Here is a 22,858-nt window from a genome sequence, read left to right as displayed (position 1 = left end):
GTGATAATGAAAAAGAATACAAATCATTTACGGCTGGCGATATCTCTTTGTGCTTTCTTGGTTGCTCACTCAAATCCCATACTTGTCATTCAGCGTCCACAAAATCAATCCGTTCAACCCCCAGTAACCTCGACAACGGCTCCATTCATATAACTGCTCCCCTCGCTAAACAAGAACACCACCACATCCGCAATTTCCGACGCCTCCCCCATCCTACCCAAGGCGACTTTCTCCCCCGCCCTTTTGACGGCATCCGCACCAGACACGTTCGCATCGTTCGTGGGCGTATCAATCGGCCCCGGCGCAACGGCATTGACTCTGATACCCTTCGGCCCAAACTCCGCAGCCAGCGCCTTCGTCAACCCTATGATTCCAAACTTGGTAGCACAGTAAACTGAGTATCCGGCGAACCCTTTCAACCCGCATATACTCGAAACATTGACGATCGCTGAGCCAGCGGGCATCAGTGGCGCGCAGGCCCGCGTCATATTGAACGTCCCGCGGAGGTTGACGTCGATTAGTTTGCTGAAGTAGTCGTCTGTCGTGTCGGTGATGGGTATCACGGTTGGGTTTATGCCGGCGCAGTTGAACAGGAAATCTAGTTTTAGGGCGTTGGAAGTGATGAAATCAGATACGGTGGTGCAGGCTGTACTGGATGAGATGTCGATTGCGAAGTATACGTGCCTTCTGGTGGGGTCTAGCGTCGCTTGGAGTTCGGTCAGGCTGGTTTCGTTGATGTCGCATGGTATTAGGTTTGCGCCCAGTGCGTGGAGTTTCAGTGCGGTTGCTTTCCTGTTGGCAGATATGGAGGTCAATCGTGGTGTCGAGAGATTCAATACCTGAGGTTTGCAAGAGACTCACCCGATGCCGCTGGCTGCGCCCGTGATAACTACCAGCTTGTCCTTGTAGTATTCTGCCATGATGCTTTGATGCCGGATCTTTCGCCTCGCAGGTTCCCGTGGTATTTGAGGGGCGAGTAGCACGATGGGTGTTTGAGGGTGCGAGTACCGGGCTGGAAACCCCGCACTGATGATATGAAGATTATAAATGCTGCATTGGAGATCGGAGATCGGGGTCGGAGCCGGGGAAATTGTCGATATCAGATGATGAGACGTTTTCCTCGATCGGAAACAATTGCAGAGTGTAGAGCATTCCGGAGGTTTGCGATTACTCCAGTTTCCGTTAAGCCAGAATGGTCGCTATATTGTTTGGTCTCCGGTTAGTATAGCTCGAGAACTCATCATTGTGATTTGGGACCGCAGAGAAACCTACTATTCTCAGTTGTTCTCAAGAGTCGAGGTGGTATCTAGCCCATTTCTGTTTGGAAACCCAGAGGCCTGGCCTGGGAGTAGACTGGTAGACTCATGGGCTGGTAGCATCGTTGCTACATAGCGAGGAAGGGCTGCCGCTGTCTTTCCGTCGAGAACCTAGATTTTAGGGTTTTGCGATTGCCCGTTGCTGGTTGAACTTGTCGAAAGACCATCAGCAGGCGTGGCTGAAGGCACCAGACACGGTGCCAGGAGGTCATAACTACCTGTTCAGTAGTCAATCATGTGACTTTTTGTCGATGGTCCGATAATCATGGTTCAATAATTCATGGTACGATAATTCATGGTCCCGAAATTCAGTGTCGGGGTTAGGGTTTTCGATGTATGTTTATGCCTCAGGCATCATTTTGTGCTGACATAAGCAAATACCCTATCTCAAGGCAGCGGCCACCCCAACGGCCACCAAACTTCTTCCCTCCTGCGTCGGCCCATCGTCCAGGGACTTCATCGTCAGTCGCCAACCTCCCTCATCCACTCCCATCATTTTCATCACAATTTCATTCACTTGGGTGCCGTGGTGGCCCCTACCAACACACTTCTACTTCACTTGACAGCCCCCGACCCACTGACCGCCTTGCTTGATGGCGCGCTCCCGGTCGCGCTCTGCTTCACGGCCGTACGAGCCTACGTTGAAGTCAACAAAGGCCGTATCCAACGCAAAGGCTGCCGTAGCGAGTCCATCTCGCAGAAGAGTTACCAGGAGCCAGAGTCGTGAGCCGGAGCTTTCAGGCTTGCAAAATGGGGATCTCAACGCCGGACGACCGTCTACGAATGCCCGTAGTTGGAAGCAAAACATGGGCAGAAACGGGAAGGGTAAGTTCTGTTGATGCCGGTTCCACGTCTTCTTGCCCTCCCTTGCCTGCGTTGCTTCGTTTTTTTAGTAGTGTTGTCTGTGGTTTACGGTCGCGTCGGGGAGATTTGGCTTGCTCCCCAGCGACTTGATCATTGTTTTTTTTTTTTTTTTTCTTCTTCTATGCTGTACATTTCTTGTGGCTTGTCTATTTGTTCATTTTGGTGTTCTCTCACGTTTGATTCTTTTTTTTTTATTATTCTTTTTTCTTCAACCCCCTTTCTACACCGCAAGTGTAAGCAACAGTTTCTCAACAATGTCTAGGTCTCGACGCTGTTGTGGAAGAATCCCCCGTCAGATCGCCCGCAAAATCGCCTCGCAAGTCTGGTGCTCGTCATGACAACCACACTGCGCCGGATTCGCCTGAGGATGCCGCCAATATCTCCGGCACCACTATTCTCCCTTCGGAGCCGGACACCAGCCTTGATCCAGAGATGATGCTTGAGTCTATCGGAGACCTGCTGCGCACGTCGAGTGACGTTTTGAAGTTGCTTGTCCCTGCCTCCACGGACCCTGTCAGCATCGTGAATTTAGCATCGAAGCTCGCGGACCCCAAGAATACCCAGAGCAGACGTCTTTCGCGCTCGAAGTCGAAGTTCGAGTCTGAGGCTAGCTATTTCGGGGGTCACTCGTATATAGACGTTGAAAGGAACAGCGAATTAGTCTGTTCGGCCTTGAAGAATAGGCGTGACGGGCTTGCTGAAGACTGGACTCCGTACCCGATGCAAAAGGCAAACTGTGCGCGTTTTGCCATTGAGGTGCTCCTGGCCAGAGCTGAAACGGATGCTCCAAGACAGGCTATTCAGCATGTCGAAGGTCTATTTCCATCAGTCTTCATGAGTGACATTGTTCATGACGGTCAGCTACCGGCAATGGGCGAAAGCTCTCTTGGAAAAGACACCTTCAATCTTGCCTTGGAAATCAGGACGCAATTCCTGATCGGACTAATGGAGGAACACCAAAACGACCCTGGCTTTGATCCTGATGCCTTGTTGCAAGGCACATTTCTCGTTGAAGAACTTCCTGAGGAGGTTTACGATAGCAGCAAAGCGCCACTCCGTGGATTCAACTTGACCAGTCTTGGTGGTGCTGATGGGTACCTTCCTTTCCACCCTTCGCGCTTTCGGGACGATGCTTATGATCGTTTCAATGAATTGCGACTAAACGTGACAGATGGACTAGTTGACATTGACGAACTAAAGAGCACGTATCGATGGTCAAGCTTCACTATGAAAGCTGCCCAGTGGATCCGCAAACGCAATGATGAAATTGACGTGCAATTAAGAGGGCGACGTCCGGCAGAGGACATCAAGGATGAGTACTTTGCTTCTCCTAGATCGGTTCCCAGAGTGAGCAGTATAGCTCCTCGCTCTGAAGCCACGCTGAGTCCTGCACGGATGGGCAGCGCGAGACCTTCTACTCTTGCTGCTGAATATCAAAGGATGACGGCTCGAGGCTCGCCTTTCAAGATAACCCCAAGCAGGTCGAGAATACCGAGCAATCTACGAATATCGGATAGCCATAGCATCAAGAATACGCCAAGTCCGTCCAGAGAATCCCCCATTCATCAGACAGCATCGGATGCTCCGCAGGAGCGTGATGATCAGGGAACCCTGAACACTCAAGGATCGCCAGTTGAGCGAACTGCCCCCGAACCTAGCACTTCGGACCACCCGGACAACCAGGAAGAGCCAAGAACTGCTCCTGAAATAAGAGAGCGGCGAAAATCGAAGCCGTATGTTCAATTCCGTCCCCACTTTGAGCCCACCTACTAACAGTTCGAAGCTCATTTCTTAACGCTTCCTCGATCGGCCGCATAATGCAAAGGCAGAGGCGAAGCTCCGACTTTGTTCAGCCCTCGTTGCAGGCAGAGGACGACACTCTCGTTTCTGAAGATCGTCGCAAAACATTGCCCGCTACCTCGCAGTCCAAAGCTGCCGACCCCGTCGAGCCTGAACGGCCCGCAGCACCCACGGCGCCCGTAGAGCCTGCCGAGATACCAGACACCATTATAGATAGTCCTCTTTTTGTGCCCCAAGACGATGAATTGCTCACCATTAATGATACCGGGTTTAGTCTCGATGCAGACAACTCGAGAATTCAGATCGAGCGATCTCACAGTCCCCCTGTCGGGAGCAAAATCAGTCACGAGCCCGGCCGTCAACGGGCGGACTCTATAGCAAGCATCCCTGTGAATAGATCCCCTGGTCCTGGGCTTCCTTCCGATCGGGAATTATGGCAAGCAACCAAAAAGCACGTCGCGTCCAATCCCGATGCGGCAAGGAGCAAGCACCCTCGAGCGGCTTTCATCGATCATCAGGAGAACGCACACCGAGTGTCGCCGATTAGCCACGGAGCAAACGCCAACGACACCCAAAGAACGCTACCTGTACCCCGGCCATTGAATAAGCGACGACGTGAGGAGTCGAACGATCAGGACGAAGACGAGGAGAGTGAGGGCGAGTTCGATAGGGACGCGCGCACAGTCGATGTCTCTCGCAAACGTGCAGCAAAACCAGCGCAGCGCACGAACAAGCGCCAGAGAATAGCGAATGAGGACGAGGAGCAAGCTGGCTCTTCCTCCGCGCCTCAGAATCAAGAGACCAGGGGACCGTCGCCAACCATTCCGTATCGCCTTTCTCAACCCTCAACCCACCAGTCGCACGTGCGCTGGACTCCGGCCGAAGACGAGCGGCTAATTCGCCTTATCAAGGAATACGAGTGCAAGTGGTCCAGGATCGAGCAGGAGAATGAGGCGCAGCCCGAAAAACCAGGCGAGAAGAGAATCGAGGCCCGAAACCAGATCCAGCTGAAGGACCGGGCGCGGAACTTGAGAATTAAGTATCACCGGTGCGTTTTCCTTTTTTTTTTTTTTTTTTTTTTGCCCCATATATTTTCTCTTTCAGTCTTGATGTGGGCACCACTAACGTCGTTCCAGGAATCAACAACCACTCCCAAAGAATTTCGACAGAGTGACTATAAAACAGGCGGACGTTGACAGGCTCGCAAAGCAAGGCATAATCGTTCCACGGTAGTAGCCGATCGCCCCCATCCGGGCGAAGTACAACTGGCTTACTTGCTTTTTTGTTTCATTTATTCCAACGTTCTATTGGACCTAACGTCAGCATGTCAGCATGGCTATACGATGATTTGTTGTTACCTTGATACCCCTGAACCGTTCTGTTGGAAAGCGTTGGAATTGTCTTTCTCATCTTGCTTTTCACTTGCTTTTTGTTCTCCGCTTCAGGATTTTTGTTGCCGGTTGACGTTTAGGTGTTTATATTTTGGATTGTAATTAATTATACTCAATGGTTGAATTTCAGTTTCTTTATATTTCTTCTATTTTGATCTAAGCGAGTGAATATTGTGGGTATCTCAAATACAAAGTCAAGTCAAATCGTACACACAACTCAGAGAAGTTCAGCCCTCCAGCTTGAAATCAACCAGCAACTCCAAGCCCCGATCCAACTCCTTCCTTCAACGTTTCGTCACAAAAGACATGAGCGAACAAGTCAACAATAAGCGAGGTCCAATTAAGTGTTCACTGTTCAGACCCCAAAACCCGGAACACGCCAATGCATGGAAGCCTTGGATCGAATGTCCAAGCCACAGACAGAATATTATACAAGGGTCAAGATTGATGGATAAAAAGGTAGCGAGAGAGAGAAAGAAAGAAAAAAAAAAGAAAAAAAAGGATTCAACACACGGAGTACTCCGTAGCGTCGGTCGGTCGGTCAGGCACAGGCACAGGCACCAACAGATTCCACCAACTAGAATTATAAGCTGTACAACCATCCGGTTCGTCAACACCATCAGACTACCATGAGAAGTAGACCGAATTCGAAAAGGGAGTGAGTGGGTGGGGGAGAAGAGAAAAAAAAATAAAAAAAAATAAAAAAACCCAACTACCGGGCCAAAGAGGATCCCCAATTAAATTAAAAGGCAGACCCCAGCACCAATGGTAGCAGGATGGCCCCCACAAGCGACCCAACAGAAGCCGGGCTAGCGGGAACAACAGCCACGTTAGACGAACTCTCGGGGTCGGCGCTAGACGAAGCGGACGAAGACGACGACGACGATGCCTGCGTCGCCGCGAGCGCGGACGCCTCGGCCATCTCGTTCTTGGGATCCATGGTTGGCGCGGTCAGGATGTTGCTGGGGATGCTGGTCTGGGAGGCGGCGCCGGTTTGCACGACGGTCGGGTTGACGCTCAAGGTGCCCATCGGGTAGTTCTTGGTCGAGGACTTGGGTTCGGATGAAGACGATTGCGCTTCGGAGTGTTCGGGGTGGGTGGATGAGTCGCTTATGATGGTCCAGACGCCATCGCCTCCGCCTGCCGTTGGGATTAGCCATGTGTTTTGGTTTTGTTTTATTTTTGTTTCACTTTTTTTTTTTGCTTTTTTCCCTTCCTTTGTGTGCAGTGGGAGGTTGTCAGAAGGGGCCGAAAGCAATCGACTTACACTTGTCGCTGGGATATCCTGGGCATGCCGTATTGCATTCCTTCGTAGAGACCTTCGCGCTGAGTGGAGGTAGTTTGTCACCACACCAGCACCGGTCGCCTTTCAAGCCGTACACGCTGTAGTCTGATCTGTTGCAGAAGGTTTCACACATGCCGGTCGATTGATATGTAGAGGTCATGACTTGTTTCAAGTCGCCAATGTTGCTGTAGCAGTCATGTTGAAGAGCCGAAACGATTGAGGGCGAGAAGGCCAGGAACGAGAGCAGGCCTATGCTGAGGATTTTCCGCGACATCTTGGAAAATCGATATGCAAAGGAGTGTGTGTGTGTGTGTGTGGAAGAGAAGAAAAGATCCTCGAGGAAGCGTTTCAAGTTTCGAAAAAAAAATAAAGAGCGACAAAAGTTGAGCCAGCAGGTCTAAAAAGTCAGAGCAAATCTGAGGGGGGCCGGGTTCAACAGGGCGAACCCTAGTTAAATAGGAACGAGGGTCTCCGTATATTCTGCCCCCAAGAGCTAGCCCCCATGAATGGAGGCAGTACCTGGCAAAAGCCTTGGGTTGGGTGAGAAGGAACCAGCCCCTTGGGACCTGACGCAAAAATCAGCGGAGTGAAACGGCGACAGAATGCTGATCGGGAAATTCATTGCAGGGGCAGCAGACGAACCAGAGCGCGCGAGCAGAAACATCCTCTCTGTTCTCCAGATTCCGAAATGGTTCGTTCGGACGATCGACGGATCCACGTCGAGGGCGTTTCGGGTGATCCCTTGCTGGATCGAGGTGGCGTTTCATCATCGGTGTTCCCTTTCGGGAGAACTTTCGATTTTCGCTGGCAAAAGATTCTCAAGGCCGTCCGATTGTTTCACGGCCGATGATGTCAATGATCGGCGCACTATTGCGTTCTGAGACCACCACGCGAGGACTATCGATGGCTATTTGGGGCAGTGGGCCAGGAACCATTCAATGCTTGGTTCTGACAGGCGGGGAATTCTTTCGCAAGGCTCAATGGGCGAAGATCGAGTGGCGGGCAAGACATCATTCAGGAGCAGCGAGAGAAAAGGGACCAAATGAAGTCATGAAAATCAAATCATGAAGAAAACGATGCTGTCACGGGACCGGCACCTGACTGTCTTCTCTTCCCTCCTCTTCCTTTCCTCGTCCCCCTTGGCTTCTCTCCTCGTCGCCTTTTCGACCGGGATCTCCTCGAGACATCATCATGGCATCTCCAGTTGAAACTAAAATCCGAACTACGACGGCCGATGATCATGCTGTCTTGATTATCGCGACAGGAATATCACCTGGCAATGGAAACTGTAGCACCTCTTGTTCTGTACCAACTAATCACATCCAGAGACGTTCCCAGTCGATCTCTTTCTTTGGGTCAGAATTGCTATCTCGACCAGCTCAGACTAGAGTATATACCGAAAGGCTGACCTCCTTAAATCACATCTAGAATCGAGGCTAAGATAGGCTTTGGCTAAACAAGTGATCCATGGTTGCCACAAAGAACCCTGAACATGAATGGAGTGCCAAACCTCCGCTCACCACGGTCGGTTCAATTCTTGCCGTGCCACACGAGCAAAGCGATGGTGACCTTAACTGGCATAAGCTTCATGAGGCTATCTCAGTCGCGAATCACGGCGTTTGACACCTTCCTGGACAGGCAGTTCGATCCCATGCCGCCTGCGGGTCAATCCGCCTTTGGTCCGATTGCACCATTTGCTTGCCGACTTGTCAAATCATGTCCTTCTGCGAGGCCGCTTCTCGTGCGGAGAAACACACCGCTGATAACCAGATAACATAAATTGCGACCTTTTGCTCTTCCTTTCGTCATGTTTGGTTTCCAGGATTCCCGTTCTCTGGTGTGCCCTATTCAATTGACTACCTGTCAATATGCGTCCAATTGTCCCGATCATCGCAGGATTCCTGCTCCCTTCGGTTTCAGCTCTCAGCATTCCTCTGCAGCAATACCTCCCCTCTTGGACTGATCAAGGCAACGGACTCTGTCCTCTGCCGTCGAAGTTAACCCCACCCAATGATGGATTGACTTCCCCTCTGCAATATGTTCAGGATAAAAGTTTACGATCGCGTCAAGTCGACCGTCTCTCTAGAGCCGTTCAGGTCCCTACCACTGTCAACGACTACATGAAAGACCCCAATGATCCGGGTTTTGCTCCATTTGTGGAATTTCAAAAGCTTCTCCAATCGCTTTTCCCCATCACGTATGCTTTCTGCTTTCCCTTGGGTCAAATCACACCCTTTCTAACACAATTTACACAGCCACTCCAAAGCTCGCGTAGACCACATCAACAGGTTGGGTTTGGTCTTTACGGTCAATGGCAGCGACACGTCCCTCAAACCCTTGCTTTTCATGGCCCACCAGGATGTCGTGCCCATAAACGACCCTGCCGTCTGGACGTACCCTCCGTTCGCCGGTCACTTCGACGGCGAATGGGTTTGGGGCCGGGGTTCCAGTGACTGCAAGAACGTATTGATCGGGCTTCTCTCTGTCCTTGAGGACCTGCTGCACCAAAACTGGAAGCCTGCTCGCAGCGTGGTCTTCGCCTTCGGCTTTGACGAGGAGTCTCACGGCTTCCTCGGCGCCGGGTCGATCTTCAAATTTCTGCAGGAGAAATACGGCCGCGACAGCTTCGAATTCATCCTCGACGAAGGCGGCATGGGCCTCGAGACCATCGGCGATCAGGACGACGACAACGCCGTCATCTACGCCCTCCCAGGCGTCGGCGAAAAGGGTTCCCTCGACATCGTCCTCGACCTGCAAATTGCAGGCGGCCATAGTTCCGTGCCCCCCGCCCACACTGGCATCGGCATCATCTCCGAGATCATCTACGAGCTCGAACGACAAGATCTCTTCGTCCCCTTCCTCAGCGAAGACCACCCTACCCGCCGAAAGCTCGAATGTCAAGTCCGCCACTCCCCCCAGGAAGTCGAGCCGTGGCTCGCCTCCGCCCTCCAATCCTCCGACTACATCTCCCTCGCCGAGCAAGTCGCCGCCTCGCGCGGCGACAAAGTCCGCTTCACCCTTCAAACCTCCCAAGCGGCCGACCTTTTCAACGGCGGCGTCAAATCCAACGCTCTCCCGGAAAAGGTTTCCGCACTCGTCAACTACCGCGTTGCATTGCACCAGACTCCCCAAACCGTCATCGACCGCGCCATTCGTATCGTGGGACCCATCGTCGAGAAACACAATCTCACATGGTCCGCCTTCCCTTCCACCAACCGCCAGCTCCAAGAGAACGACACCGACAGCACCACGCCCGCCAATCACCTCACCCTCTCCACCCTCAGCGAACCCCTCCTCCCTGCCCCCGTCAGCCCCACAGACCTCCTCTCGCCGAACGGCGAGGAGACCGTCTGGGCGCGCTTCGCCGGCGTCACCCGCTCGGTCTTCGAATCCATCCCCAGCCTCAAGGGCAAGAAGGTCGTCGTCAGCGGTGACATCATGACGGGGAACACGGACACGCGGTTCTACTGGAACCTGTCGCGGAATGTCTACCGGTGGAGTCCGTCGCGGGCTGGGAAGACATTGAATATTCATACCGTGGACGAGCGGGTCTCCATCGATGTCCATTTGGAGGCCATGGTGCTTTATTATGGTATGCCCCTTTTTCTTTACTTTCTCTGGAAACTAACTGGACCGTAACTGACTTGGCATTGTACAGATCTTATTCGGTCTTTCGACGCGGTAGCTAACTAGGCAGAGTGCGAGCGCCTGTCCGTGATTTAGGAACATGCGGTTGCGAAGTATATAGGAGGCAGATTGTGCATGACATGTTGTATGAATGACTTATTGAAGCATGAATTGAAATTACGATCATGGACATGTTGATTTTGAGGCACATACAGTACATAGCGTGGATGCTATCCTTCATACGTCAACGAAACCTTTCTTTACTACACACAAGCTCGAAAGTATCATTTCAATAAACCAAGTAGTATTTCCAGTGCCACGGTGGTAGGAAGTACGAAGGAGCTATATATGCGAAAGCACTATATACCAATGAGTAGTCGGCGAGAAAAAACCTCGGTCATAACAATGACCATAGTAGAAATAAGTGAAAAAAATAAAGGATGAATCATAACCAGTGACCTGCACAGTCTTAACCTCAACCGAAGAATTGAATCGAATCCTAGAATAATAAGGCCCGCCTGATTCTTCATATCAGAGGCCTTGGTCAAGAAGAATCAAAGAAAAGGCACCTCCCATGACTGGACGAGCAATGAATGTAATTTGAGGGTAACTAGTTGGGTCAGCCGCATTCTTGAAAATTCCAAAGACAGTAGTAACTCACTCTCCACTCTTTGTATCATATAAGTCAGTAAGAGCGCGGTTAGTAGGAGTCTCGTCGATCCACTTAGCAAGTCGCCGAATGAACATGTCTCGCGTATCTTTCGAGGCAATGGCCGCCGTAAAGAGTTCCCAGTCACCTGATTATGTTATTTTTCAAGTTCAATACAGACATCTAAATCCTGCTTACCCTTCGTATATTCATGGCGAGTATCAAGTGGCACGCCATAGGTATTCTGTACGGTGGGATAGAACTTGCTTTGCATGTCGTAAACAGATTGTGGAACCAGGTTCAATCCCAACTCGCGATCGGCGTACAGATTATACAAAAGCCCTATAAAAGTCAGCTCACATTTCATTGTACATCATGCACCGAGTCTTACCATGAGACTGATTGGATCCGTACGACAAGGTCGTGTGTGGTGGGTCTGCGTTGTGTGCGATTCCCAACGTCTGCCACCGTTCGATGTAATCATGAGCAATGCGTGAGTGGTTAGTGGCAACGTCAAAGTCCTCGGTCAAGTTGCCAATGGAGGCCATAGCCTGAATACCAATTATTCCCTTCAGTGCCAAGTTTGTCTGGTTACTGTCGAATCTGTTAGCTCTGGACCGTACAGGACAGTGGTGTATACACATACGCCAAAGGACCAGCGAAGTCGTCGGTGGATATCTGATTTGCTGGGTAGATAGCATCTTCTACCAGATAAGCCGTCCATTGCTTCAGGTGTTTGTAGTGAAGGTCGAGATAATCCATGTCTTTGGCCTTAAGAGCATATGCCAAAGCCATAATCACCATGTTGCCGCATTCTTCCAGAGGCATTGGCTCGTCGTTGCCATCGGGGTGACCGGTCGCATTGGGATAATGGCTTCCGATATCATGCATCGCGTATCTGTTAGGATATTTGCCACGTTCTTGGATCTCGTAAAGTGGCTTCATCAAAAATTTTAGAAGCTGCGGGTTGGTGTACAGGAAGACAGGGTGAGCGGGAAAGATGACATCGACCGTGTTCATATTTCCATTCGACGAAATCTCTTTCATGAAAAGATAGGTGTTATCTGGGGTTCCGCAAAGTTGGGTCGCAGCAAACGCCTGGCGGGCACTGAGGGACGTGATGGTCAGGTAATCCTGGCCAGCTGCAGCCAGAGAATCCTTGGCAATCCGTTTGTCCAAGTCCGATGAAAGAGAACTTGACTCCGCATAATCATGATGGAAAAAATCAAGCTATAAAATCATAATGAGCAATCCACAACTATACAAGCCTGAAATATCAATACTCACCGCTGCTGGCCCATCGCTAAAGTAGCTCGTCCACAGCGAAGGCTCGGCAATGGTTCCATCCGAGCTACCACTATACTGGATCGCATCTCTCTGGGCTAAACCGATGGTGAACAGCGCTCCTCCTGCCTTCACCGATCCCAGATTACGGGCAAACCCAAATACCGGCCAATTGTCCGAGATAGCACGATAGTTGCTGTCTTTCGAATTGTCGAGTTTTCCATTCTTGGTAAACGCGTCCCGAACAGCAGAACCACCCCCAGACTGGTAGGTAAGACCGTCTCCGCTGTCTGTCGCCCAGTACCACTCACCCCATTCAGCCTGATCCTTGACTTCAGAGAATAGCAGTTGCGTTTGTCGATTGATCTTATGATAAGAAACACCGTCCTTGGTGACACCGTGGTCCCACTCCACTATAGCTTTTCGGTCTCCTGACACCCATTCTGCAATCTGGTCAGACACGGTTCTCTGAATCTGCGCCAACATGGAGCTGGGGTGCTCATCCGTGGTAAGTAACACGGATACATACCTGCTGAAATATCCGTGTAGAGTTGCACATCATGATCCTTGCCATCCAGCGACGCGACATCAATATCAAGGTAAGAGAATATGAGCGATTGTCTCCGCAAGTCGTCTGGCGTGATCGGTGACAAGAACGTAACATTCATCTCGACCAAGTTTCCAACATGTAAAGTAAAAATGCTCTTTGTCGACGTGTATTCATAGGCGGTTTGATTGACCGTGGTCGTTCCCGGTAGCCCCATCCAAGTGTAAACATTACCATCAACACGAATCATACCAGCCCAGCCATTGATCTGACCTCTGTATGAAAGTTTACTCTTTAGCCAATGTCCAATGATAGCGTATCTTCAACACTAGAACCACTCACTCCCAGAAGGTCGGCCATTCTCCAGCCAGGTATCCTCCATTTCCACCATCTTTCCCAGCGGGCAACCAGGTGCTCAAGTACGGAGACTTCACAGCCAGTGGAAGGGCAGGAGGTCTGGCCGGAGTGAAGACCGACACTGCTTCCGTCACAGAAGCCAGGAATGCGGCCGGGATACAGAGAAGCGACAATATCATGATGGATTGGGCGGTTGAATGTCAACCAGCAATCATTGTTCTCTAAGAAAGAAATCCTTATATAATTGGGTGATGTTTGTTTTCTCTTCACCGCAGAAAAACAAATAAAGCAGACGAACTGGCGATGTCAAACACTGGGAATGGGATTCAGATTCGGAATGTTTGTCGGAATGCCACGAGCGCTTATATAGTTGGTCGAGACCGCATTCCAGGGGTCAGGGAAGAATCCGGCTAGGCGACTAGAACCGATTCACGAAAGTTTAGCGAGAGACAAGGTAGAATCTATAACCAAGTCAAAAAATGCAAGAACATGTATGATGGAAAAACTCCTGGGTATCGTCTGACATGTCAGCCTCCGGATGGATGGGGGGGTCTCATGCAAGATATACCCCAATGTATCCGAAAAGTGGAGGCCACGAGTGAGCAGGCCGAGGTAGAGAGAATAATTTACCACGCAAGGAAAACAGAGCATGAAGGGCATCTACCCCGACAGTGTGATGGACATAGTCAAGGCGCCAAGGACGATCCGATCAACAGGTGGGACCTTGGGCGTAGCGTGAGTGGTGCTTGAACTTTGCTTCTTGATCCACCTCAAGCGACCATTGGAGCTTAACAGAGACTACTAGGTAAGATATGGGGTAATGAGCCAAGCAGGCTTGCGCTCCAATTCACGGATGGCTGCCTCGGGTATTAGGGATAGATGGCAACGAGCGGCGATTGGATGAGAACGAGCGACGAGAGAAACCGGGATAAGCGAGTGACTTTGAAATGATGATTTGTAAAAGGTTGCATTGAAGCGGTCAGGATCGAGGCAGAAGAAGAGAAGAGAAGAAGAAAAGCAGAAAAGAAGACCAGGAACAAGCGACGCCACGAGCGCCTGCCGAATCGGGCAGGTGACACGGAAGTACTTCCTCAGGCACTTTTAGGCACTTCCAGGCACCCTCTTCCCCCTCTCTCTTGCTCCTCTCTTCTCTCTTTTCTCTTCTCTATCTCAACCTCTACCGACTGCGTCAACTCGAATCCCCAAATCAATCTCAACCCCCTCAATGTGACCGCCCTTTGTGATGCCATCATGTGAGACAAAAATCCTCCCCAAGTGGTCTGTCGGCCCTCTAGGCTAGGTACTCCTGCCGTGTGACCCGCGGCCAGTGACTAGCCCAAACTCCTCAGGAACCAGGATTCGACTCGACCTGCATGAATAAATACAAATCAAAATACAAATCCTGGTCGGTCTCCCCGCGGATGACCATTCACCACAGCATCCATCCATCACAAATGTGGAGAATGGAGACAGGGGAAATCCGATCGACTCCGCTTTTTTTTTTCCACCGATCATCGTTTTTATCTACTCCGGCCGGAGAAAAGGACGCGAATCACGAAGCTCCTACTTTTGTGTCTGATCATCCATCCATGGTTGGATCCCGTCGAACGGGGAACTCGAAAAGGGGAGATAAGGAAAAAAGGAAAAATAACACCCTGCCTGCCTGCCAGTCGCGTGAAATCTCTCGGTTCCACGGCAGGAAAAGCAATAGCCAAGGGACCAGACCAAATAAGACCAGACCACCACCACCACCATCACATCCCACGCAGGTACCAGGCCACGCTGCGTAGTGCGTTTTCCACGCTTTGGTTCACGTCTTCTGGAGGGTCGTCAATGGATGTCCGGGCTACCACGTCAGTCAGTCGCTCTTCCGCATCCAGTATGGGTGGTCCTGGTTAAACAGACTCTACCGTCGAGTTGACCGACAGGATGTGTTGTTCATTGACTCTAAGCATGTACGGAGTGGGTAGCAAGTAGGGTAACTTCGCTAGTTTGGTTCCCCTCTTTTCTTGATTTCAGATTAGGCTATATCAGATATACTGGCTCTATGTCTGAATCGTGTGTCTCCCCTTGCATGTCTCGGAGCATGTACAGTTGTCATTGCTATCAGCAAGCAAGGAGCCTCGTTTAGGTCGCTCTGTAGACTTGCGCAAACGAGCTCGCCCAAGATATAATAGTAGGCGACAGGCAGAGTGGGCGATCAATGTCTATTAGAATATAATACTGATATTCCTGGTGTACAGCATAAAGACCTCACCTACAGAAAAACCACTGCATCAATTCTGCGGAGAAAAATGTAACACGACAACTCATCCACACGTAGTTTTTTTTTCCTCTCCAGATCCAGGAACTATGAAGTGAAAATAGAATAGAATAAATAAAAACAAATATGTCCCTATCACTGAATCCCGAAAATATTTTAACCCCCGGATATCAACCCAAGATCCCAGATATTAATTAATGTCAACTCCCGGCCCCGTCACCGATCATTCAATCAACCAGTAGAGTAAGAAAAGAAAGAGAGAAAGAAAGAACGAAGAGAAATGGTAAATACACAATCCAGGCAAACCCATTCATTCCTCTAGATACATAAGCAGTCATCAAATCATAAGCAATTACCACCCGTAGGAAACACATACCTCCTCCACCCCTTAACCAGCCCCGACGATTTCATTCAAACCCTTTTCATAAGTGTTTTCGAACTTCGCGCCAGCTCAATGCAGAACTCGCCCCATTCGGTGCCGCCACTGGTCGGTAACACCTCCTCTGCAATCGCCTCCTCCAATCGCTCGCCATACCGCCGGCGGAACTCGGTCTTCACCTGGTCCAGGTGCCGCGGTTCCCAGTGGAATCGGACCAGTCGGGAAATCAATAGTTCGGAGCGCTCTTTGCCTGTGCGCGACTCCCGGAGAGCTTGATGGAGCAGGAGCGCATCTCGCATCGGCCGATTGATGACTCCGTTGAGAATGTGGGCAAGTGTTTCGCCCTAGGTTTATTAGTCAAGCCGTCAATCAGATGGGGATAGGGAGGTAACATACGACAAGGTTCTGCGATTTAGAAATCATAGAACGAGCAAAGTTGCGATTATAAATCTTCTCATACGCGCGAAGGACCTCTCGCAGATGAGAATCGCTTCGGCGGACTATGATATAAATCATTGCGGTCTCGCCGCCGCTCCGCGAAAGGAGAGCTCTGTTGAGCTCCTCGACGTCGCGATGGACTAGATCCATATTTAGAGGATCCCGTTCACTCTGGCGACTCTCCTCGAGCGCCAGCAGTACCGCCAAGCGGAACTTATCCGCTTTCAGTTCCGCTTTCATGCACTTTTCCAGACTGTCTGAATACCGCGAGTCGCGGAAACATTCCTTGATCTGCCGGATTTCACTGTTACTGCGACCAAAGAGCGACTCGATCAGAAGCTCCCGCCGAGACGTACTCGACTGGTAATAGCAGTTGGCCCAGAATGCCTCGGATTCCCAGCGGCCTAGCGCCGTGGCGTAGCACACTTTACCGAAAGCGCTATTGCCCAACTTCAATCGAATGTGTTTGGCCAGGTTGATTCCTTTGCCGTGCAACTTGACGTGGTTCTTATACTCTTTGCGAAGATCCAGCATTTCATCGCTGGTCAAGTGGGGCAACACGCGGATGATCGCCTTGTTGTCGATACTGCGACTGTTCAAAGCTTCCTGCATGGCAACCGCATCAGGACCGACGTCATAGAAAGAGACTTTCTTGCGACTGGCACTTGGGGAGATCAATACAAGCGCCTGTTTCCCATTAGAGTCGTGACGCTCGTGTCGAACGCGGCTGCTGTCCCTTTTTGAGCGATCGCTGGTTTTCTCCTTCCGCTCTCTTTCGTCCTTGGACTTCTTTCTCCGATGCTTTCTCCGGCCACTTGTATCGGACCCTCCATCCAGGGGCTCCAGGTCAGAGATGTCCTCGTCCAACTTGGAAGGGATCACGATCGGTGAAGGCATGGGAGAAATGCTCTGGTAGGTGCCCTTGTACGGCTCCTGTAGAGGACTGGCCGGTCGGAAACTCGGATCTGGGGCGGCGACGGAGAGATTGTTGGCTGACGACACAGAGAGACTTGCAGGGCGATTTCCGGTCCTGCTGCCTGGGGTAATCTCCACAAACTGGGGCTCGCTTTCCTGGCGGCTGGTCTGGGCCTTGGAGAACTGAGGCCTTGAAGAGTACCTGATATTTGAGTATTGGGGTTGACTGCTTTCAGCGGCACTGCTCGAAGACTTGGAGCTATACTTGACATTGGGGTCGACATGCGCATATTGGTAAGGAGCCGGTCTGGCGTAACCCGGCTGGGCAGAGGTATCTGATGCATGGCGCGAATGGGTCGGCGATGCCACAGAAGGGGTGTAGGCATTGGTGGTAGATACCGAGAGAGGACGACCGCTCCTGGTCGCGTAGGGAATCTGCTGCCCTTCCAGATTGGCATATTGGGGCATCGGGAACACAGGCGCTGCGGTACTGGTAGAAAGCTCCGGGTATGTTGATGCCGGGGGGAAAGCCCCGGGCATTGCTTGTTCCGCCTGCGACGTTGGCGGGACGAACCCCGGTCGCTCACACTCTGGGATCGGCGCCCAGTTCGACTGCGAAGTAGGTTGCGTCTGAGCATACTGGGAAGGCACCGCATACTTGTAAGGTCCAGGTCGAGCATAGCTGGGGTGGCTGCCCGGAAGGTCCTCCTCAACGCGTGATGATCCATTTTTGAAGAGCCGGTCCGCATTCAATGCCCCAGACATCTGCGCTGCCTCGACTTGCGAAGAAGAGGCACGGGGTGATGCTCCATATTTGTAATAGCCACGCTGTGCGTCCACCGGTATATCTCCATACGCAAGTGCGTCGTCCTCCGAATCCAAAGACTCATCCGAAGAGTCATCGTAGCGGACGGGGCGAAGATTAGGGGATCGCGCATACTTGCTGCTGCGCTTCCCAGATCTGCTCTCCGCGGCATCGGAGAGATAATAGTCGTCGCGGTTTCGTTCGGGGCGCAGGACGTAGCTTCTACCATCGTGATCCGAGTCCGAGCCTGTGGGTCGGTAACGAGAGCTGCTGCGATGGCTGCGACTGGTACTCGCGCCTCGGCTCCTAGAGCGCGACCGTAGGTGTTCGCGCACGATATCGGGATTCAGGAAGGAGGATCTGGTGGCATCGGGGCCTGGAGAAGGCAGTCTGCTGTCGCGAGATTTGGAACGGTCCCGGATGCGGCCGCCTGGGGACTTGGAGCGGCCGCGCGACCGTGGGTCGCCGACCTGGAGTGACATGGATGGCAATGAACTCAACCGAGACGGCACGATAGATCGCAAAGATCGCAACTAGGCGCAAAAGCAGTTTTAGAAAAATATTCAAGGACAGCGATCGAGCTTTGGATAGGAAGAAAGGACACTCCAAGGTGAGCGGGGGATGAACAAAAAGTGCGATCCAAAAGCGACTCGGTCACAAGTAAATAACAAAATTTGGGTTTGTGGCCCGCCGAGAGGGAGGGCAGCTGAGCAAGCGCGAACAGACCGATAAACAGAGATGAACAAACTGATCGTCGGAGGGGTCGGCGTCAAGGGGAGAACTTCAAGACACAATCGTCACTCACGGTAGGATACGCGCCGACTGTTTTATTTATGGCAGGAACCACAGTCTCGGGACACGAGCGACGATATTAATCGACGAGGAGCCGCATCGTCTCAGGTTTGAAGCTGACGGGCAGATCGATTGAACTTGCTTGGACTGCCCCTGGTCAGTCTGCTCAGCCTTCTCGCGAATGACCTGCCATGGGAGCTGAATCCACCTCCACTTGGGCCTTCACTGCGTTAGCGCCTCGTATCCTGGCACGTTCGAGGGGGAGCTAAGGTAGGACGGTGTCGCGGCGTCGCACCAGTCCACCAGGCGCTCCCTTGAATGATGGACAATCCCTTCGGTCTTCATTCTTGACTCCATTCCTCGCGGCAAGTTCGGCCGCCACGCTTCCTCTCATTGGATGCGCGCATTCCTTCAGCCTTATTTGCTCCATTCGTCTCTTCGTGACTTGCGTCGAACAGTACAGCCTTCTCCTCGTACTCCGTACCACCGGCTGATGGGCGAATGGGGCCGGAAAGAGACCCTTCGTCATGCCATTCAAGTATTGGGGAGTGGAATCGATATCGATGAGCACATTCATAGATACCCGAGGATGATGGTAGATGAGGGTTTAATGACGATAAACGCCCCTCCATTGTTGCGGTTCCGCCGCCGGAATGTCTCCGCTTACTCAGCATTCCTGGTTGTCGTCCTAAGTTCTTCCATTGGCATGTCGATAATTAGAAAGAGCCTGGCCATCGCAAGGATTTAAGAGATTCATTAATAGCTAAAAGCGTCCCATTGTTCCATGCTCACAGCATTCTGGCAAGAAATTGGGCAAGGACAGGAAAGAATAAAACGTGGGCTCGAGACTAGTCATTAGAGGCACAACCGGGACAGCGACGGCCTATTCCGACAGAAAAGGCAAAACTTTAATAAAAACAGGAATACATGTCATGTAAGAAGAAACTCGAAAGAGATCACACATGGAGAAGGGGAAGATGGGATAAACAGAGATAAGAAAACATGAAAATAACCGTGCCCATTGGATACACCATACAAGAGTCGGTCCGAAATCAGAGACGCTGGAACATCGACAGTGATATCGCAATTAGTACGCTAGTGGTATAATAAACTCAGGCGCTTCTGTCAACCAAGCTGGTAGGGGAAATCGTAAAACAACAGTGTCCAAGTCTAGGGAGTATCCAGGGATTTCGATAGGCTTCACTGCGCCTGAACGGAATGCCGGTGTGCGAGCGATTTGTTCTTCCTCACTCATCGTCAGTCCAACGGCTGTCCGAATAGTCTGAAGCTGTTCCGGGTGGAACCTGGGATCATTCCACGTTAAAGTGAGAATCAGATAAGAAAAATGCATGACGGAGAAGAGAAACGTATAACTAGAGGCACATGACTACCCTCCGCCACATTTCGAGCCCCGAGATTCGCGTTGCCATTCATGACCGCAAAACTTCGGGGACGCGAGAGATGGAACGAACAAATAGGATGTGAAATCTGTTTCATAAAGGAGCGAAAGAGGAAGAGGGGGAGGGGGGCGGAAAGAATTCAAAGAAGCCGTCTAAAGGGGTAAAAGATGCCATATCGCAGTACCAAATCGGCCCTCGAAGATCCTTAGATTCAACGGGGACCCATCCGGCCACTGTAGGTCTTCTTCTGGGGAGGTGGAGCAACTGGACTGGGGCCGTTGCGATTCAGACGGCTGGTTCTCCAGTTCTCATACCAGATCACACGGCTCGCCTCACGCAGTTCGGCTCGCCAATCACTGAACACTGACTCCTTCAATTTCAAGAAATCGCAGTGCTCGGGGTTGTGAGGGTCTGCAAAGCCCCAGGGGAACCTTCGGCCAACGGGCTCCTCGTCGGACTTCAAAGAGTGCGGATCAGGTGACAGAATGGTGAATGGTAGAAGCTGGGAAGCGGCCTGGGATCCGGACGATTTGCGAGAACTCTGACTGCGAGCGGAGGGGGATCCCGGGGGCTTCACCGCCGCACCCTCTTCCAAATCTTCGGTTGGTTTTTCCTCGTCGGCCTCCTCATCCTCCTCTTCTTCTTCGGAAGACGCGTATTCATCTTGCTCATCGAGAGCGAGCACCTCGAGAGGGTCGATGTTGGCCTTCTTCAAGCTATCCCAAACGGCCTTCCTAAGGTAAGACATATGAGCCGAGGTAATGGTGTCGGCTTTGCTGATGACCGGAACGACCGTGGTTTTACCAACGACTTTGCGAAGAACTTGAATGTCAAGGTTTTCGTCAAGGATGCCGATAACGGGAGAATCGGTAGACTTGGGGTTTCCTTGGGCCCAACGTTCAGCGGCAGCGATATTTTCGTCCAGGCGCACCGGGTCAAGGATCAAGAAAGTACAATGGATATGGGTGTCTCGCACGCCAGGCGAGCGAATTACTTTCATTTCCTCGCTCAGAGTCTCCTCAAACTTGCCCTCCAAGAACCCCACAACACCGCGCAGCTGAATGTCGACGATGTTTCTTTCCAGTCCCTGCGAGTCCCACAGGGTCAGTCCGACACGTTCTCCGTCGATCTCCGTTTCGAGGTAATTGGACGAATAGCTTTCGCTGGAAGAAGCCTGGTGATTATATGATTCGAATTCCTCGAAAGGACGAGAAGGGTGCTTGTGGGGTGGCATTGCCAGCGACTTTCTGAGGAAGTTCAGGAACGAGGTCTTGCCCGAGTTGCGAGCACCGATGACAAGGACGCTAGACGAAATGTCAGCGCTCGATGTTTCATTTCCATCCATCTTTTCACTTTATCACTCACTTGTAGGGTGTCGGGTCCTTACGGCGACGCAGCCTGCGCGGACTGTTGACGGTGCTCACCGCACTACTGGCGTAGCTATACCGTCCACGGTGTGTCATGCTCTCGGTGCGGGCATAGGGGTCGGATTCGGAGGCTGCCGGGGTGCTCACGGCACTGCGAGCCTGTTGCTGGGACGGAACTGCCTGGCTAGAAAGAGCGGCGAGGGTATCGTGACGTTCGTCGCCGCCGAATGTTTCGAGAACCGGGGGAGGAGCGAAATCGGGCAGACGGGGAGGCTGTCGGGGCATGGATTCGCGCTGGCGACGGATTTCCTCTTCCGTCGCTTGTGTTTTGCCCATTTTTTTGCTTTTGCTTCCGGAGGACTTCCTTTCACCTAGGATATCGGTAGACTTGGAGCGACGGAGGAAGCCGAGAGACGAGGTTCTTCGTTGTTCTTTGGTGGTATCACCATTCTCCGTGACGGCGGGAAGGGGTTCGGGAGGAGGTTGAGGGTAGCCCGGCGTATGGGGTCTAGAAGAAGTGGTCGACATTGGGGGAGAAAATCAGGGTGGCACCTTCCAATCACTCGACTGGCTGTTACACGGATGGGTACTTTGGCCAAAAGTGGGGTTCCAGTGAATTAATGTTGTCTCAGATATAGATTCCTTCGCCGACAGAAGCTTCCCGCGTTACCGACTCTTTTCGCGCAATTTCAAGTCGTTCCGTTCCCCTGAATAATGGAGTAATCGGAAATCCTAGGCAAACCACTTGGTATAAGTCAGCATGGACGCCGTGAGATACAGCCCTGCAGACTGCCCGGTGGCAGGTGCAGCTCCGTCGAGGTTGCTCGGATTTCCCCAACAACTATGAACCAACTAGGTCACAAAACACTTACAGTCTTGGCAGATTATGGGGCTTGAAGCGACGCTGGGAGTCAATCTAGCTAAGTGTACGAGCTGTTGCGATTCACTGTGGTTGCCTGTGTCGCTTCTTTCAATTGAGCGATAGGAGCTTGATGCGAGGAACGAGTGGTAGCTCGACCGCAACCGACAAAAAATGATAAGATTGGGGGAATGCGCCTAAAGATAATTCGACGTTCACAAGCGCAGCAAGCTTTGGTCGAATCCACACTCGGGTCTCCTGGTGGGAAGATCAGGGGTAAATTGGATTGAGAAAGAATGCGCAGAGCTGAATAAAATGGGTCAGATGTGGATGAAAGCTTCTAGCTTCTATGTTTTTTCTTTGCTTTCTCGTTGAGAAAAAAAAAATAAAAAGAAAAAAGGTGTTTAGCCTTGGGAGACGTTGGAAAAATAGCTGCTCACAACGTCCGACTGATGCACATCCGGACGAGACGGTTATAAGGGAGAGGGTGTAACAAGAAATGAGCAAAAGCAAAGAGAAG

General features: G+C 51.5%; 7 protein-coding genes across 7 annotated transcripts; 2 read left to right on the top strand and 5 right to left on the bottom strand.

The window, feature by feature from the left end:
• Positions 1-7: 7 nt before the first annotated feature.
• P170DRAFT_104758 (SDR family NAD(P)-dependent oxidoreductase) lies at positions 8-1,115 on the bottom strand. Its single transcript, XM_024842286.1, has 2 exons — positions 862-1,115; positions 8-792 (listed from the first exon to the last, which is right to left on the bottom strand). Exons 1-2 carry the CDS (start codon positions 918-920, stop codon positions 114-116), a joined length of 738 nt encoding a protein of 245 aa, XP_024707751.1. The 5' UTR covers positions 921-1,115; the 3' UTR covers positions 8-113.
• Positions 1,116-1,762: 647 nt separating this feature from the next.
• Positions 1,763-5,488, top strand: P170DRAFT_507242 (uncharacterized protein). The gene is made up of 4 exons (XM_024854461.1): positions 1,763-2,141; positions 2,443-3,913; positions 3,964-5,028; positions 5,117-5,488. The coding sequence occupies exons 1-4, from the start codon at positions 1,910-1,912 to the stop codon at positions 5,211-5,213; spliced, it is 2,865 nt and encodes a 954-aa protein (XP_024707750.1). The 5' UTR covers positions 1,763-1,909; the 3' UTR covers positions 5,214-5,488.
• A 570-nt stretch (positions 5,489-6,058) lies between these two features.
• Positions 6,059-7,039, bottom strand: P170DRAFT_104738 (WSC domain-containing protein). The gene is made up of 2 exons (XM_024842285.1): positions 6,639-7,039; positions 6,059-6,511 (listed from the first exon to the last, which is right to left on the bottom strand). The coding sequence occupies exons 1-2, from the start codon at positions 6,928-6,930 to the stop codon at positions 6,114-6,116; spliced, it is 690 nt and encodes a 229-aa protein (XP_024707749.1). The 5' UTR covers positions 6,931-7,039; the 3' UTR covers positions 6,059-6,113.
• A 1,185-nt stretch (positions 7,040-8,224) lies between these two features.
• On the top strand, positions 8,225-10,532 carry cps1 (Gly-Xaa carboxypeptidase). Its single transcript, XM_024846433.1, has 3 exons — positions 8,225-8,853; positions 8,912-10,248; positions 10,315-10,532. The coding sequence occupies exons 1-3, from the start codon at positions 8,525-8,527 to the stop codon at positions 10,347-10,349; spliced, it is 1,701 nt and encodes a 566-aa protein (XP_024707748.1). The 5' UTR covers positions 8,225-8,524; the 3' UTR covers positions 10,350-10,532.
• A 282-nt stretch (positions 10,533-10,814) lies between these two features.
• gta1 (glutaminase GtaA) lies at positions 10,815-13,299 on the bottom strand (the record flags this gene model as incomplete). Its single annotated transcript, XM_024843827.1, has 8 exons — positions 10,815-10,893; positions 10,945-11,080; positions 11,131-11,274; positions 11,324-11,526; positions 11,579-12,162; positions 12,220-12,659; positions 12,746-13,038; positions 13,106-13,299. 8 exons carry the CDS (start codon positions 13,297-13,299, stop codon positions 10,815-10,817), a joined length of 2,073 nt encoding a protein of 690 aa, XP_024707747.1.
• A 2,495-nt stretch (positions 13,300-15,794) lies between these two features.
• On the bottom strand, positions 15,795-18,402 carry anxc4 (annexin ANXC4; the record flags this gene model as incomplete). Its single annotated transcript, XM_024847499.1, has 2 exons — positions 15,795-16,106; positions 16,159-18,402. 2 exons carry the CDS (start codon positions 18,400-18,402, stop codon positions 15,795-15,797), a joined length of 2,556 nt encoding a protein of 851 aa, XP_024707746.1.
• Positions 18,403-20,323: 1,921 nt separating this feature from the next.
• On the bottom strand, positions 20,324-22,007 carry aspE (septin; the record flags this gene model as incomplete). The annotated part of the gene is made up of 2 exons (XM_024843724.1): positions 20,324-21,416; positions 21,478-22,007. 2 exons carry the CDS (start codon positions 22,005-22,007, stop codon positions 20,324-20,326), a joined length of 1,623 nt encoding a protein of 540 aa, XP_024707745.1.
• Between the last annotated feature and the right edge of the window lie 851 nt (positions 22,008-22,858).

This window comes from Aspergillus steynii (genome assembly GCF_002849105.1).
Source record: "Aspergillus steynii IBT 23096 chromosome Unknown P170scaffold_2, whole genome shotgun sequence".
NCBI classification, from domain to species: Eukaryota; Fungi; Ascomycota; class Eurotiomycetes; order Eurotiales; family Aspergillaceae; genus Aspergillus; species Aspergillus steynii.
Note: the sequence above shows the minus strand (reverse complement) of the source record. Positions and strands in the feature narration are given on the sequence as shown.